The sequence below is a fragment of the Anabrus simplex genome, chromosome 1 (genome assembly GCF_040414725.1).
Source record: "Anabrus simplex isolate iqAnaSimp1 chromosome 1, ASM4041472v1, whole genome shotgun sequence".
NCBI lineage: Eukaryota > Metazoa > Arthropoda > Insecta > Orthoptera > Tettigoniidae > Anabrus > Anabrus simplex.
Genome location: NC_090265.1, coordinates 382,885,743 through 382,898,241, shown reverse-complemented (window position 1 = coordinate 382,898,241; position 12,499 = coordinate 382,885,743). Strand labels below are relative to the sequence as shown.

At 39.3% G+C, this 12,499-nt stretch overlaps 1 protein-coding gene across 9 annotated transcripts in view; it reads right to left on the bottom strand.

Moving 5' to 3' along the window:
• LOC136856813 (putative fatty acyl-CoA reductase CG5065) overlaps positions 1-12,499 on the bottom strand; it is a 619,576-nt gene that overhangs the window by 76,657 nt on the left and 530,420 nt on the right. For all 9 annotated transcript variants that reach the window (XM_068224968.1, XM_067134943.2, XM_067134938.2 and 6 more), the window contains one exon: positions 4,369-4,617. In XM_068224968.1, coding sequence (XP_068081069.1) covers positions 4,369-4,617 — 249 coding nt within the window. The remainder of the gene's footprint in view (positions 1-4,368; positions 4,618-12,499) is intronic.

Genomic DNA, 12,499 nt, shown 5'->3' with positions numbered 1-12,499 from the left:
GACATGATACAAATGGAACTTACAGTATGACGGCAGAGAACATGTAGTACATTTGCCGAACTTATGCCACTTCCTTGTGCGATTGCAAGGAACTAACGTCCAGATCTACAGCAGTTGCAGCTAGAACATCAATTTCACCCTCCTCTCCAGTCACTCATTTATGTTACATTTTCTAGGTGTTAAACTTACAGTTTGGTTGAAGAGGTTTACAAATAATTTACAAAGACTTAATAACAATAAAAATCTTCCACCTTTTTTGATACATATATTTGCATTTTAGCAAATTAATTAATTTGTTCTTTTTTAGAACATCTTCAGCTGTTCACACTGCTTAGGTGATTCACTAAGTGTTTATCTTTTTAAGTACACCATAATCAGGTACCTTGTTCTTCTTAAATATTACGTAAATATATGTTGTGTATGTGTATGTTAGGTATTCAGCCCGAAGGCTGGTTTGATCCTCTGCAGCTCCGCCAACAGCTGTCATAAATAGCCTAGGCGTCACTGAAGAGGCGTACTAGGGAAATGAGGAGTGCGGTAGTTTCCCGTTGCTTTCCTCACCGAGCCAGCCGTTGCTATTACATATCAGTCTGCCAAGCCCACTGAAATGCATGCACCAACCGACCCTATGAGCGATATTTTCACACCATTCATAACAGGGACTGGCTGCATAAGGAATGGTGTTACTAGCATCGCTCATACCTCAGTCACTTTCATATTGTCAAAGCCAAGGATGAGACTGATGGTGGTGGTGGTGGTGGTGATTATTGTTTTAAGAGGAAGTACAACTAGGCAACCATCCTCTATATAACACTAATCAGAGAGAAAAAATGGAAGGGGTCCGACACTTTGAAAAATGAAGATATCGGCCAAAGGAAGACAAGGGCCACGACGGGCGTGAAAATGAAAGACTCCCTAGCTCTCGCAAACCTTATAGCGTCGGGGTCAGAAAAGAACAAGAGTTGACCAAGGGAGGTCGAATAGGATAGATGAAAGTGAGGAGCCTGGCACAAGTAAGTGGAAGGAATGCCAGGACTCATCTGAGGGCCTCGTGGTCGCCAGCCCACGCTCCAAAGTTCAGAGCCCCTTAGGCCCCTTTTAGTCGCCTCTTACGACAGACAGGGGATACCATGGGTGTTATTCTACCGCCCCCACCCACAGGGGGAAATGAGACTGAGACAGGGCATGAAAGTAACAAATTTGATATAGCCCATACCAGAAGACATAGTGCACTGTAAACACTACATCTCACTAGAAAAGGCATACGTAAATATATATTAAATTAAAATGATTTAAAAATAATGTGTTGGTTAAATGGGTTAGTGAAATGAGATGGAAATGGATTTACTTATAGATAGCCTATTATAAAAACTATTTCTATTCATTTGAACAGTTGTTAAAATGTTTCCAGCACTTTGTCACTAAAATATTCTGCTTGTTTTCTGATAAAAAGGTCTTTAAAAATGTATGGCTTTCCTTTGTTACAGTTCTGAATATTGTTAAGTGTTCACATCATTTACTCCCTCCAAGGTGGCTGCTATTTGTTTTGAATTTACAAAATGTGTCTTGAATTGGGTTGGTTCAGGAACCTTGAAGCTGATTGCCATTTGCTATTAATAAAGGAGCTTCCCCATATTCTTGCTCTTGTGACCTTGAAGGAGTGGATTTTGACAACAGCAAGAATATGGGGAAGCTCCTTTATTAGTAGTAAATGGCAATCAGCTTCAAGGTTCCTGAACCAACCCAATTCAAGACACATTTTGTAAATTTAAAACAAATAGCAGCCACCTTGGAGGGAGTAAATGACGTGAACACTTAACAATATTCAGAACTGTGACAAAGGAAAATCATACATTTTTTCAAAACCTTTTTATCAGAAGACAAGTGGAATATTTTAGTGATAAAGTGCTGGAAACATTTTAACAACTGTTCAAATGAATAGAAATAGTTTTAATAATAGGTATCTATAAGTAAATCCATTTCCATCTCATTTCACCAACCCATTTAACCAACACATTGTTTTTAGATTATTTTAATTTAATATTTACGTAGTATTTAAGAAGAACAAGGTACCTGATTATGATGTACTTAAAAAGATAAACACTTAGTGAATCACCTAAGCAATGTGAACAGCTGAAGATATTCTAAAAAAAGAACAAAACATGTACTGTGTGTAATTAATTAATTTGCTAAAATGCAAATATAGGTATCAAAAAGGTGGAAGATTTTTAATGTTATTAAGTCTTTGTAAATAGGATTTAATACGGAAAATGAAGCTGACTTCTTGCAATTACAAATAATTGTCGAGAAGGGCGACGTCAATTGGGATATCATTCCGTGTACAGAGCAAGACAATGAACAGCATTCTTAATACATTCTCCATTCACCATTAACATGTCGGCTTTTTCAGCATGGGTAAATACCATCTTCCACCACGTCCGTCCAATTTCTTGAACTATCACAAAGTAACTGATAAGGAAGTCATAATTTAATCAGTGTACTGTAAAAGAAACTAACCTAAGAACATCATAGCCTTATAGCAGTCCAACGCCTTAACCACTCGGCCACCTCGTCTATAGCCTTATAAATAAGCAGGTGAATGGAGCAGACAACTGTCGGTATTTACAACAATTTAGCTCCTAAACTACTTGTATTAGAATGCTCAAAGAAGAAGAAAAACACCATTAACATTCTAGTTTTATTTTGTTAATGCCAATCGGCATTGTTCCATTTGAAAAATAATTTTTCTAAAATAATACACATTCTAATAATGGTCAAATTTTTTTGGGGGGGGCTACAATTATGAGCCCTTGGTTACAGTTCATTTCTGTTAAAACAGCACATCAACAGCACCTTCCAAATCAGAAATATTTTGGGATGTAAGTTTTAGGTGACTCATCTATGTACATATATAACATTTCTGTTCAGTTGACAATATTGTCTTCTAAACATGAAGTTAAGAGTTCAGTCACTTTTAGAGAGAGGAATATTTCCTACTTTTCCTACAAAAATACTATTGATAATAGAAGTCTCTATCCAATGGCATCACCATTGAGATATACAGTGGATTAAAAGGTACTTTGCATCAAAGTCAAAACACCATCATAGATCAATACTGAACACTATAATAATGGTACATGGCCTTTGAAGTTGACGACCAGTCTGAACACTGAAATTCGCAACATAGAAGATGAAAGCCCATAATAGGAAAAATGTGAAAATAAAGGACAAGTTTTGTTTTGCTAGTGGCTTTACGTCGCAGCGACACAGATAGGTCTTATGACGACGATGGGATAGGAAAGGCCTAGGAGTTGGAAGGAAGTGGCCGCGGCCTTAATTAAGGTACAGCACCAGCATTTGCCTGTTGTGAAACTGGGAAACCACGGAAAACCATCTTCAGGGGCTCAGGGCTGTCAACAGTGGGATTCGAACCCACTATCTCCCGGATGCAAGTGCTCAGTTGCGCGCCCCTAACCGCACGGCCAACTCGCCCGGTAATGGAGAGGTTTATGATCTTTAAGATTCAGCTAATGAGCATGGACCTTCAACTGGCGAAATGAGATCGTCATGTACGTACTGCAAGCTGTAAGCCTGTTAGCATGGTCTAAATGAATGATGATGGTGTTCAATAGAATGAATACTCAGGGTCATAAGCTTGATGTCAAAAAGATAAAGAATGAAGAGAACATTATGTAAAATATAATTGCACAAGCTTCACGTAAACAGTCTGTGTGAATTTCTGAGATTGACATCACTAAATTTATACATACGCTTAGACTGAGGAATAAATGGATTAGACGATCCCTCGATTGATGATGCAGATAAAAAGTCTTTAAAAAATTTGTCACAGAAAGTAAGAAATTGATAATATTAATGAGGAAAAGTGACAGCTTCAAGATATGCTAATAAGAATTCCCAATGAAAGAACTGAAAAGGACAGACGACTGAATTCAGTCTTAGAGCTCGTGTGCATCGTAAATATAGCTCTTAACTGATAGTATATTTAGTAATGTTGAAATTTTATTGGCCAGCAGTGCTGATTATTATATGACAAACCTAATAAGGGTTTGAAAAATGTGTGCCTGAACTCTTACATTTACTCCTCTATCTAAGAATCTAGGAAAGGAATGAGTATTTTTTTCACAAGTTGCTTTACGTCGCACAGACACAGATAGGTCTTATGGCGATGATGGGGCAGGAAAGGGCTAGGAGCGGGAAGGAAGCAGCCGTCGCTTTAATTAAGGTACAGCCCCAGCATTTGCCTGGCGTGAAAATGGGAAATCACGGAAAACCATCTTCAGGATTGCCGACAGTGGGGTTCGAACCCACTATCTCCCAGGAATGAATAAGATGCTATATGAAACTTACCTCGAGGCTCAACATGCGGTGACACAACTCCACCAGCTGTTTGGTGCCCAGCATGTTGATGGTGACCGATAACTTGAGGGCTTCATCAAACTTCACAGTAGCAGCCGAATGGAACACTATCGATACTGTCCGGATTAGGAGATTCTGGTCCGACTGACTGATACCCAATTCCGGTTCAGTAATATCACCAGTGATGGGCACAATTTTGTTCAATTCGAGAGGACGCTCTTTCCGAACTCTGTCGAACAGCTGTAACAGTAAGGTAAACCCATCAATTATTTCCAAATTTCTGACTGAAATTTGTTGGTATCACTCATGAATTATGTTACTGACTTACTTGATGCATAACATACAATTTACACTATAAGTGAACTTTGTGTTTTACAGTTTAAATATTATTTTGATTATTGTAGAAAGTCTAGTTTAATATGCACGTTTCTAATTTATCTAAAAAGATGTGATTTCAAAGACTTGTCAGCGAAGTATGATTTGCTTGTGTTCCCCAATTCTTTCATCTTACTGGAATGTTTTGAAGTTTCCTGTTGCTTCAGTTTTAGAAGCATTAAGAACTAGACGATAAGCCTCAATAATGGAGAAGGAAGAAAAAATTTCTGCACTTCACTCTATGAGAGAGAGAGTAGGAATACTGTCGACCGAAATATTATGTGCACTCGCGTTTGGAGGTTGTTTATGAAATAACCAATAGGCCGCCGCAATTTCCCTAGTTTCATTTCACGTTAGGCCATATACGTTTGGAATTTATATTTTACGAAATTTAGTGCAGATGGAACACAAATGGAGCCTTTTTTTTTTTTTTACACGTGTTTCAACGATGCATCAACTTTAAGAAATTTTTTTCAGAAACCAGATCGAATCCAATTTTTAACACAATATGCAATGAAATGTTTTATGCATTGTTTATAAATTTCAGAATTGTTTCTTTGAAAAAATATTTTGTAAGGTAACGTTTTCTCGGCTAGAGGTGGTTTGAAAATTGCGCTATTGGTCGCGTTGCAATCTTTATATACCCGATGGTTATGCTGTACGACAATGAAATACGTAAATGAATTCACTTTATATATATATACAGTTCACCACTCCCTTATTTTTTTCGGAGGTAGGTAACCCAACTAACGCGTATATCATAGTAATCTGAAAAACATTACTACCTGCCCCTTTATGGCCTTAGTGCAACTATGGGCCGGTTCTACCACCTACTGGTAAAGTAGCGCGTAACTTGCCCTCCGCGTAAAAGGATGTTTCCGTTCGACCACCCCCAGGTAGCGCTATCGGCAGCATAAATCGTAGTTACCCGACGCGTAATTTATCGGCCACTTCGAGGGCCCGATAAGACTTTATCTGCCGGGCAAGTTTTGAGAGTTGAACATTATTAGCTGTATATTGTGGTGACATACAACTTAAATTAGCTTAGTATACTGATAAAAGCATGATACTGTAACAGTGGCCGATATTGTATTATATTGCAGGGTCTTGAACATTAATGAGTTGCAACGGTCACACCAGCCTCTCGCATCGGTAGCTTAGGGAACACATTTTATACGTCAAGCTTTCATAAAGAAACTTTAAAAGGATATAAAATCAAAATCTAGTTGGAAATCATTTCAAATGGGCTTTGATTTTCTACTTTTTCAGTTTTCAGACACGCGGTATAAGTTAATGTATGTATCCTAAGTACCTCAAGTGTTCTCGTAGTGTAATGGTTAACACGCTCACTTCGTAATACAAGGTATTCAGGTACGAGTATTTATTATGGTGAATCTTTTTAATGTTCATTATTAGCGTTGTGTTAATCTCTATGCCTCTTTTCATATGTTCTTTTGTTAAATATATATTTCATTGAAATATTTAATCAGAATATTATGTCTACTAGGAAATTGCATTATATGTATGCTACTTATAGAAAGTGATGTTATTATTAATAGCAAATAGGACTGTCGCCCAGGTAGCAGATTCCCTATTAGTTGTTTACATAGTCTTCTTGTAAGTTATTTCGAAGAAATTGGAAAATATTCCATTCCAGAATTCCTCTTCCTATGAATGGATATTTATCCCGATTAGTTCTTTACATTTACAGTACCTTCCAACTTTATCTTCATAAAGTTAAACATTAGAATGAAATGCCTTAACAATAAATGGAAGCATGTGAAACTAAACGAGGTCACAGAACTAGTTGCAAATAGAGCATCGCGGAGATACTTAATCAATTCACAGAAGCCTGCAGGTAGAATGATCAAAGGCAATAAGTCCGTAAAGAAGATTGTGTATATACGTATATGGAAGGGTGTAAAAGAGAGTTAAGAACAACGGCAGGGAACGAAAATACATTTTAAAATGTAAATTAGAAATACGATGAAAACCTGCGTACCTTCTATTACGGAGCGAGCGACTTGACCAATCTACTACGAGAATACTGTTCAAAAACGCTGCCTTACATGTCAGGTTATAACTGGCGTAAAAAAATGTAATCTCGAGATTTTAATCCCAATTAGGTATTGATATTGAAGATCATAGATTAAAATCACGAAAGCTTGACATAAATCGTTGTCCATAACTCTTAAGACTCCCCTTATTAGGCTTTGTGGTGATAATCAGCAGACGCAAGCACAGGGAAATAAGACAATCGAAATGAGTTTCATGCATCTGACGATAGATAGAACCACACTCGAAAGCGAGAAATCGCTGAAAATCAGTCTAGCCAACTTCGTATATCGGTGTCTAGCTCCGGGTAGCTACCTAGCGCTTGCGCGGAGGTGGTTGGACGCAAGCCAAAGTACCAGCCGATTTACACCTCCAGGTAGTTTACCTCCCGGGCAGCTGCCAGCCAATTTACCAGCAGATGGTAGAACCGGCCCTATACCATGTATATAATGCCCGCGAATATGGTAGAAATCATTAGCGGCTGTGTTATTTTTATTATTATAATGAATGTGTAAAACGATCAAAGCTGCGAATAACACTTATGTTTGGGCAGGAAATGCCCATAAGGACTACAACGTGCTAGCTATGCAGCAAGGCTCGCAGTAGTTAAGGTGGCTAAGGGCCGGTTCTACCATCTGCTGGTAAAGTGGCTGGCAGCTGCCCGGGAGGTAAACTACCTGGAGGTGTAAATCGGCTGGTACTTTGGCTTGCGTCCAACCACCTCCGCGCAAGTGCTAGGTAGCTACCACGAGCTAGACACCGATATACGAAGTTGGCTAGACTGATTTTCAGCGACTTCTCGCTTTCGAGTGTGGTGCTATCTATCGTCAGATGCATGAAACTCATTTCGATTGTCTTATTTCGCTGTGCTTGCGTCTGCTTATTATCACCAAAAAGCCTAATAAGGGGAGTTTTAAGAGGTATGGACAACGATTTATGTCAAGCTTTCGTGATTTTAATCTATGATCTTCAATATCAATACCTAATCGGGATTAAAATCTTGAGATTACATTTCCTTACGCCCGTTATAACCTGTCATGTAAGGCAGCGTTTTGAAAAGTATTCTCGTAGTAGATTGGTCAAGTCGCTCGCTCCATAATAGAAGGTACGCAGGTTTTCATCGTATTTCTAATTTACATTTTAAAATGTATTTTCGATCCCTGCCGTTGTTCTTAACTCTCTTTCACGCGCTTCCATATACGTAGGCCTATGTACACACACATCTTCTTTACGGACTTATTGCCTTTGAGCATTCTATCTGCAGGCTTCTGTGAATTGATTAAGTATCTCCACGATGCTCTATTTACAAATAGTTCTGTGACCTCGTTTAGTTCAACCTGCTTCCATTTATTGATAAAGTATTTCATTCTAATGTTTAACTTTATGAAGATAAAGTTGGAAGGGACTGTAAATGTAAAGAACTAATCGGGATAAATATCCATTCATAGGAAGAGGAATTCGGGAATGGAATTGTTTCCAATTTCTTCGAAATAACCTACAAGAAGACTATGTAAACAACTAATAGGGAATCAGCTACCTGGGCGACAGTCCTATGTGCTATTAATCATAACATCACTTTCTATAAGTAGCATACATATAAAGCAATTTCCTAGTAGACATAATATTGCGATTAAATATTTCAATGAAATATATTATTAACAAAAGAACGTATGAACAGAGGCATACAGATTAACACAACGCTAATAATGGAAATAAAAAAGATTCGTCATAATAAAGACTCGAACCTGCATACCTCGTATTACGAAGTGAGTGCGTTGGCCATTACGCTATAAGAACACTCGAATAGTTAGGGTACGGTACATACTATATATTAAGTTATACCTCGTGTCTGAAAATTGAAAAAGTAGAAAACTAAAGCCCATTTGAAATGATTTACAAATAGATTTTGATTTTATATCCTTTTAAAGTTTCTTTACGAAAGCTTGACTTATATAATGTGTTCCCTAAGTTACCGATGCGAGAGGCTGGTGTGACCGTTGCAACACAAGGGAAGCATTAATGTTCAAGATCCTGCAATACAATATCGGCCACTGTTACAGCATCATGCTTTTTTCAGTATACTAAGCTAAGTTGTATGTCACCAGAAATACAGCTAATAATGTTCAACTCTCAAAACTTGCCCGGCAGGTAAAGTCTTATCGGGCCCTCGAAGTGGCCGATAAATTACGCGCCGGGTAACTACGATTTATGCTGCCGATAGCGCTACCTGGCGGGGGGGGGGGGGGGTCGAACGGAAACATCCTTTTACGCGGAGGGCAAATTACGCGCTACTTTACCAGTAGGTGGTAGAACCGGCCCTAAATCTCGGATCACTGCTATTGTATCAGCCAAGCTGTCTGGTAGTAAGTTCGATTCACAGGCTGGTACAGTTTTTTTTTTTTTTTCGATTAACGCCGTTTACAGTGACTGTAATATGGAAACATGCCATCCTGTTCCAAATACTGAATTTTTATTTGGTCCTGAATTGTATCCGATGTTACGTAGCCAGGTTGGACTACGACATGATGGTCTGGAGGTAGGAAGTAGGGTACCCTGCATATTCAGTGTAACAAGTCTTCGAAATGTTGACCACCTTGGTTTATGCAGATTTCAGCACAACATTTTAAAGACATTGTTCCACGTTATAACATGTCAGGTGTAACAGCTTGGCATGCCTCGGTGATCAGTTGCCGAAGGTGACCAGGATCTTCAGGCACCTGTGCATACACTACCTGCTTTAAGCGACCCCACAGGAAGAAGTCAAGTGGCGTTAGACCGGATGATCCGGGTCAGTGAACGAATCCGCCCCTTCCTATCCATTTATTTGGATATGAAGCATGAAGATGGTTCCGGACGACTACTGATCCGTGAGGTGGAGCCCCGCTCTGTTGAAACTGCAGTAGTAGTGCAATAGGGTACCTAATCCACCTCGTCAGTATTTTTCTGCTGCGTCAGCACCCGAGATCATTGACCCAGGCCAAAGGTTATTGACCCCGTGACGTCATGACAAGGTGACCGTGACGTCATCAACACGTGTTCTTCTTTGTAAACAAAGCCACGTGCTTTTTGACAGCTGCCATCTTTAAACAACAACCCATCGCTAACCTCAGTGCTGCCATCTTGACGGCACTAAACCTCACGGCTACCACCTTTAGCACGTGGTGGCGGGAAATTTGAAATTCCACGTGCTTTTTGACAGCTGTGAAGGTGACAGCTGCCATCTTTAATCAACAGACGATCGCAAACGTCAGTGCTGCCATCTTTACGGCACTACACCTCACGGCTACTACCTTAGGCTTGTGGTAGCGGGCAATTAAAAAAAATCCACGTACTTTTTTGACAAGCCACGTGTTTGTAAAAAAAGCCACGTGCTTTTTTACAGCTGTCAGCGACCATCTTTAAACAAATGACGATCGAAAACGTCAGTGCTGACATCTTGACGGCACTAAAATTGAAAGCTACTACCTTATGCACGTGGTAGCGATCGGCTAGTTACCCTTCCCGACGTCTAAGAAAGCGAGCCTAACCTTATATCCACCATCTTGAAGGGGGCTATCGTTATTTTTACGGCCAGATGCCCTTACTGACATTAATTGTACAAGATGGCGACTATACATAGGCTCTTATGAGACGGCCTAGGGGTGCTTGCGCAACATGGCGGCTATGACACGTCCTAGGGACGCTTGAGCAAGACGGCGGCTATACACAGGCTCTTATGGAGAAAGATGCTGGCCATGGGCAATTGCACAAGATGGCGGCTATACACAGGCTCTTATGAAGAAAGCTAGCTTAGAGGCTACCGCACAAGATGACGGCTATACAATAGGCTGTTATGAAGAAAGCTAGCTTAGAGGCTACTGCACAAGATGTGACTTCCCCTCTCGGAGAACAATCATCGAACGAGAAATGCAACCATTCAAGCTAAGGGCGCCAATCTTTAAGTTGAGGACTTAAAGATAAAAATTTATAATCAAGCTTGGACGGACTCTTATCACAGGGGTGGGGTGATAGTGCACTAATCATTAAGCAGTAGAATTAAAAATCAAAAGGCTAATTAAGGCAGATTGATTAAAGTGAACTAGAAAAATACTATTTATTATATTTAATATAAATGACGACGGTTTAACGAGAACTGAATTTAAAATAAAAAATGAATTTAACAAAAAATTGAATGACTCTACTTCGCGAAAACTTGCAATATCTTTAACTCGCTTGCTCACCATGTAGTCTTGTTCTGCTGGTCCTTGGAAAGCTTCCATCCTTGTAGCTGGAACATCACTGGTCGTCTTTGAGATCTCTTCATCTGCAGCTAAGTACCATTCCTACCTTGCAAATTGCACCTCCCACTAATTGGAAGATGACTTCAAAACTAACACTCCCTATTATGCTCTATCCCATATATTGGAGATAAGCCCTAAGTCATAGTTAGAAGAACCACCTTGGGTTATTTGGAGAGGATACTCAAATAAGAATCCTTCCAACTTTACTGAAAATGTTCTCTGAAGTTTCATTTCTATCTAGATTAATACTACCTATTGACTTAGACTGGTTCAAACCGGTCTTGTAGCCGAGCTGTACGTACTTCCTGATGAGAGTGGCTATACACCCCTCATTCAGAATTTCTAAGTACCACGTCGTGGTAAATGAAGTAATTAATGTAGAATACTAATGCAGAATCAAACGAAGAAGATCAAGTAGCAGGTCACGTAGAAGATCACTTAGAAAATCTGGTAGAAGATCGCGTAGAAGATGAAGCCAAGAGCTCCAACACGCCCTTTTATAACCTTCACTGGCGCTAATTACAGGTCGCTACACGTGGTCCAATCAGATGACATGTCTCTCCCCACTCCAGATATTAGAGTTGACGGGTCTTAACTCTGATATTAACTGTTCTTCTATTAGTCCTTTCACTCAGTATCCATGGCAACATGACGCTCCTTTGAAAATATAGGCGTTGATCAGTTTGAATAATTCTGGTCGAAATACGGTAGCTTTCGTTAGGACGCGTGAACACGTGCTCGCTTTCCCAGAACTTGGTGTCTAAATTTGTCCTTCCTCCTTCCTCGGTGATGTGGCAAGATAGAGGAAATCTACTGCAAGTTAATTTTAAACAAATGTCGCAAGAATCTAAGTGAATATTAGGATCTTCAGCCCTCGTTTACAAGTCGTAGTTACAAAGTAATGAAATGATAGTGAGCAAATGATTGAACATGAATTATAATACAATTACATACCAAAATAAATATCATGACGTTAAATTCCTGGATTAATTATACATAATAAAATTAACATAATTACACTGTAACGTCTGGAACGTTACAAAGATGGTAGCTATACATAGGCTGTTAAGGCCTCCTCCTGCTCCCCTGTCAAGGCATAGCGTTATGTCTCTATCGAACAAATTTAAACATGCATTACTACAACGACGCGATCTTATGCTTAAGGCTAGAGTGAGCACATGCTATTGTTCTGTTTTTAACCTGCAGCGATGACGTCATCATACCTGTGCATGTTTAGTCTTGATCATTTTCTCATGCTTTTATAGACAGAATAAGTAGGTGTGAGAAGGCAAAGGAATGCAATAAGTACAACATTTTGAATGCAATGAAATATTTATTTACAATGTACTACAACAGTTTTCGTTTTCTGCTGACAAGGTTGGTATGCTTCTTAACAGCTTTCTGCGAAGAGG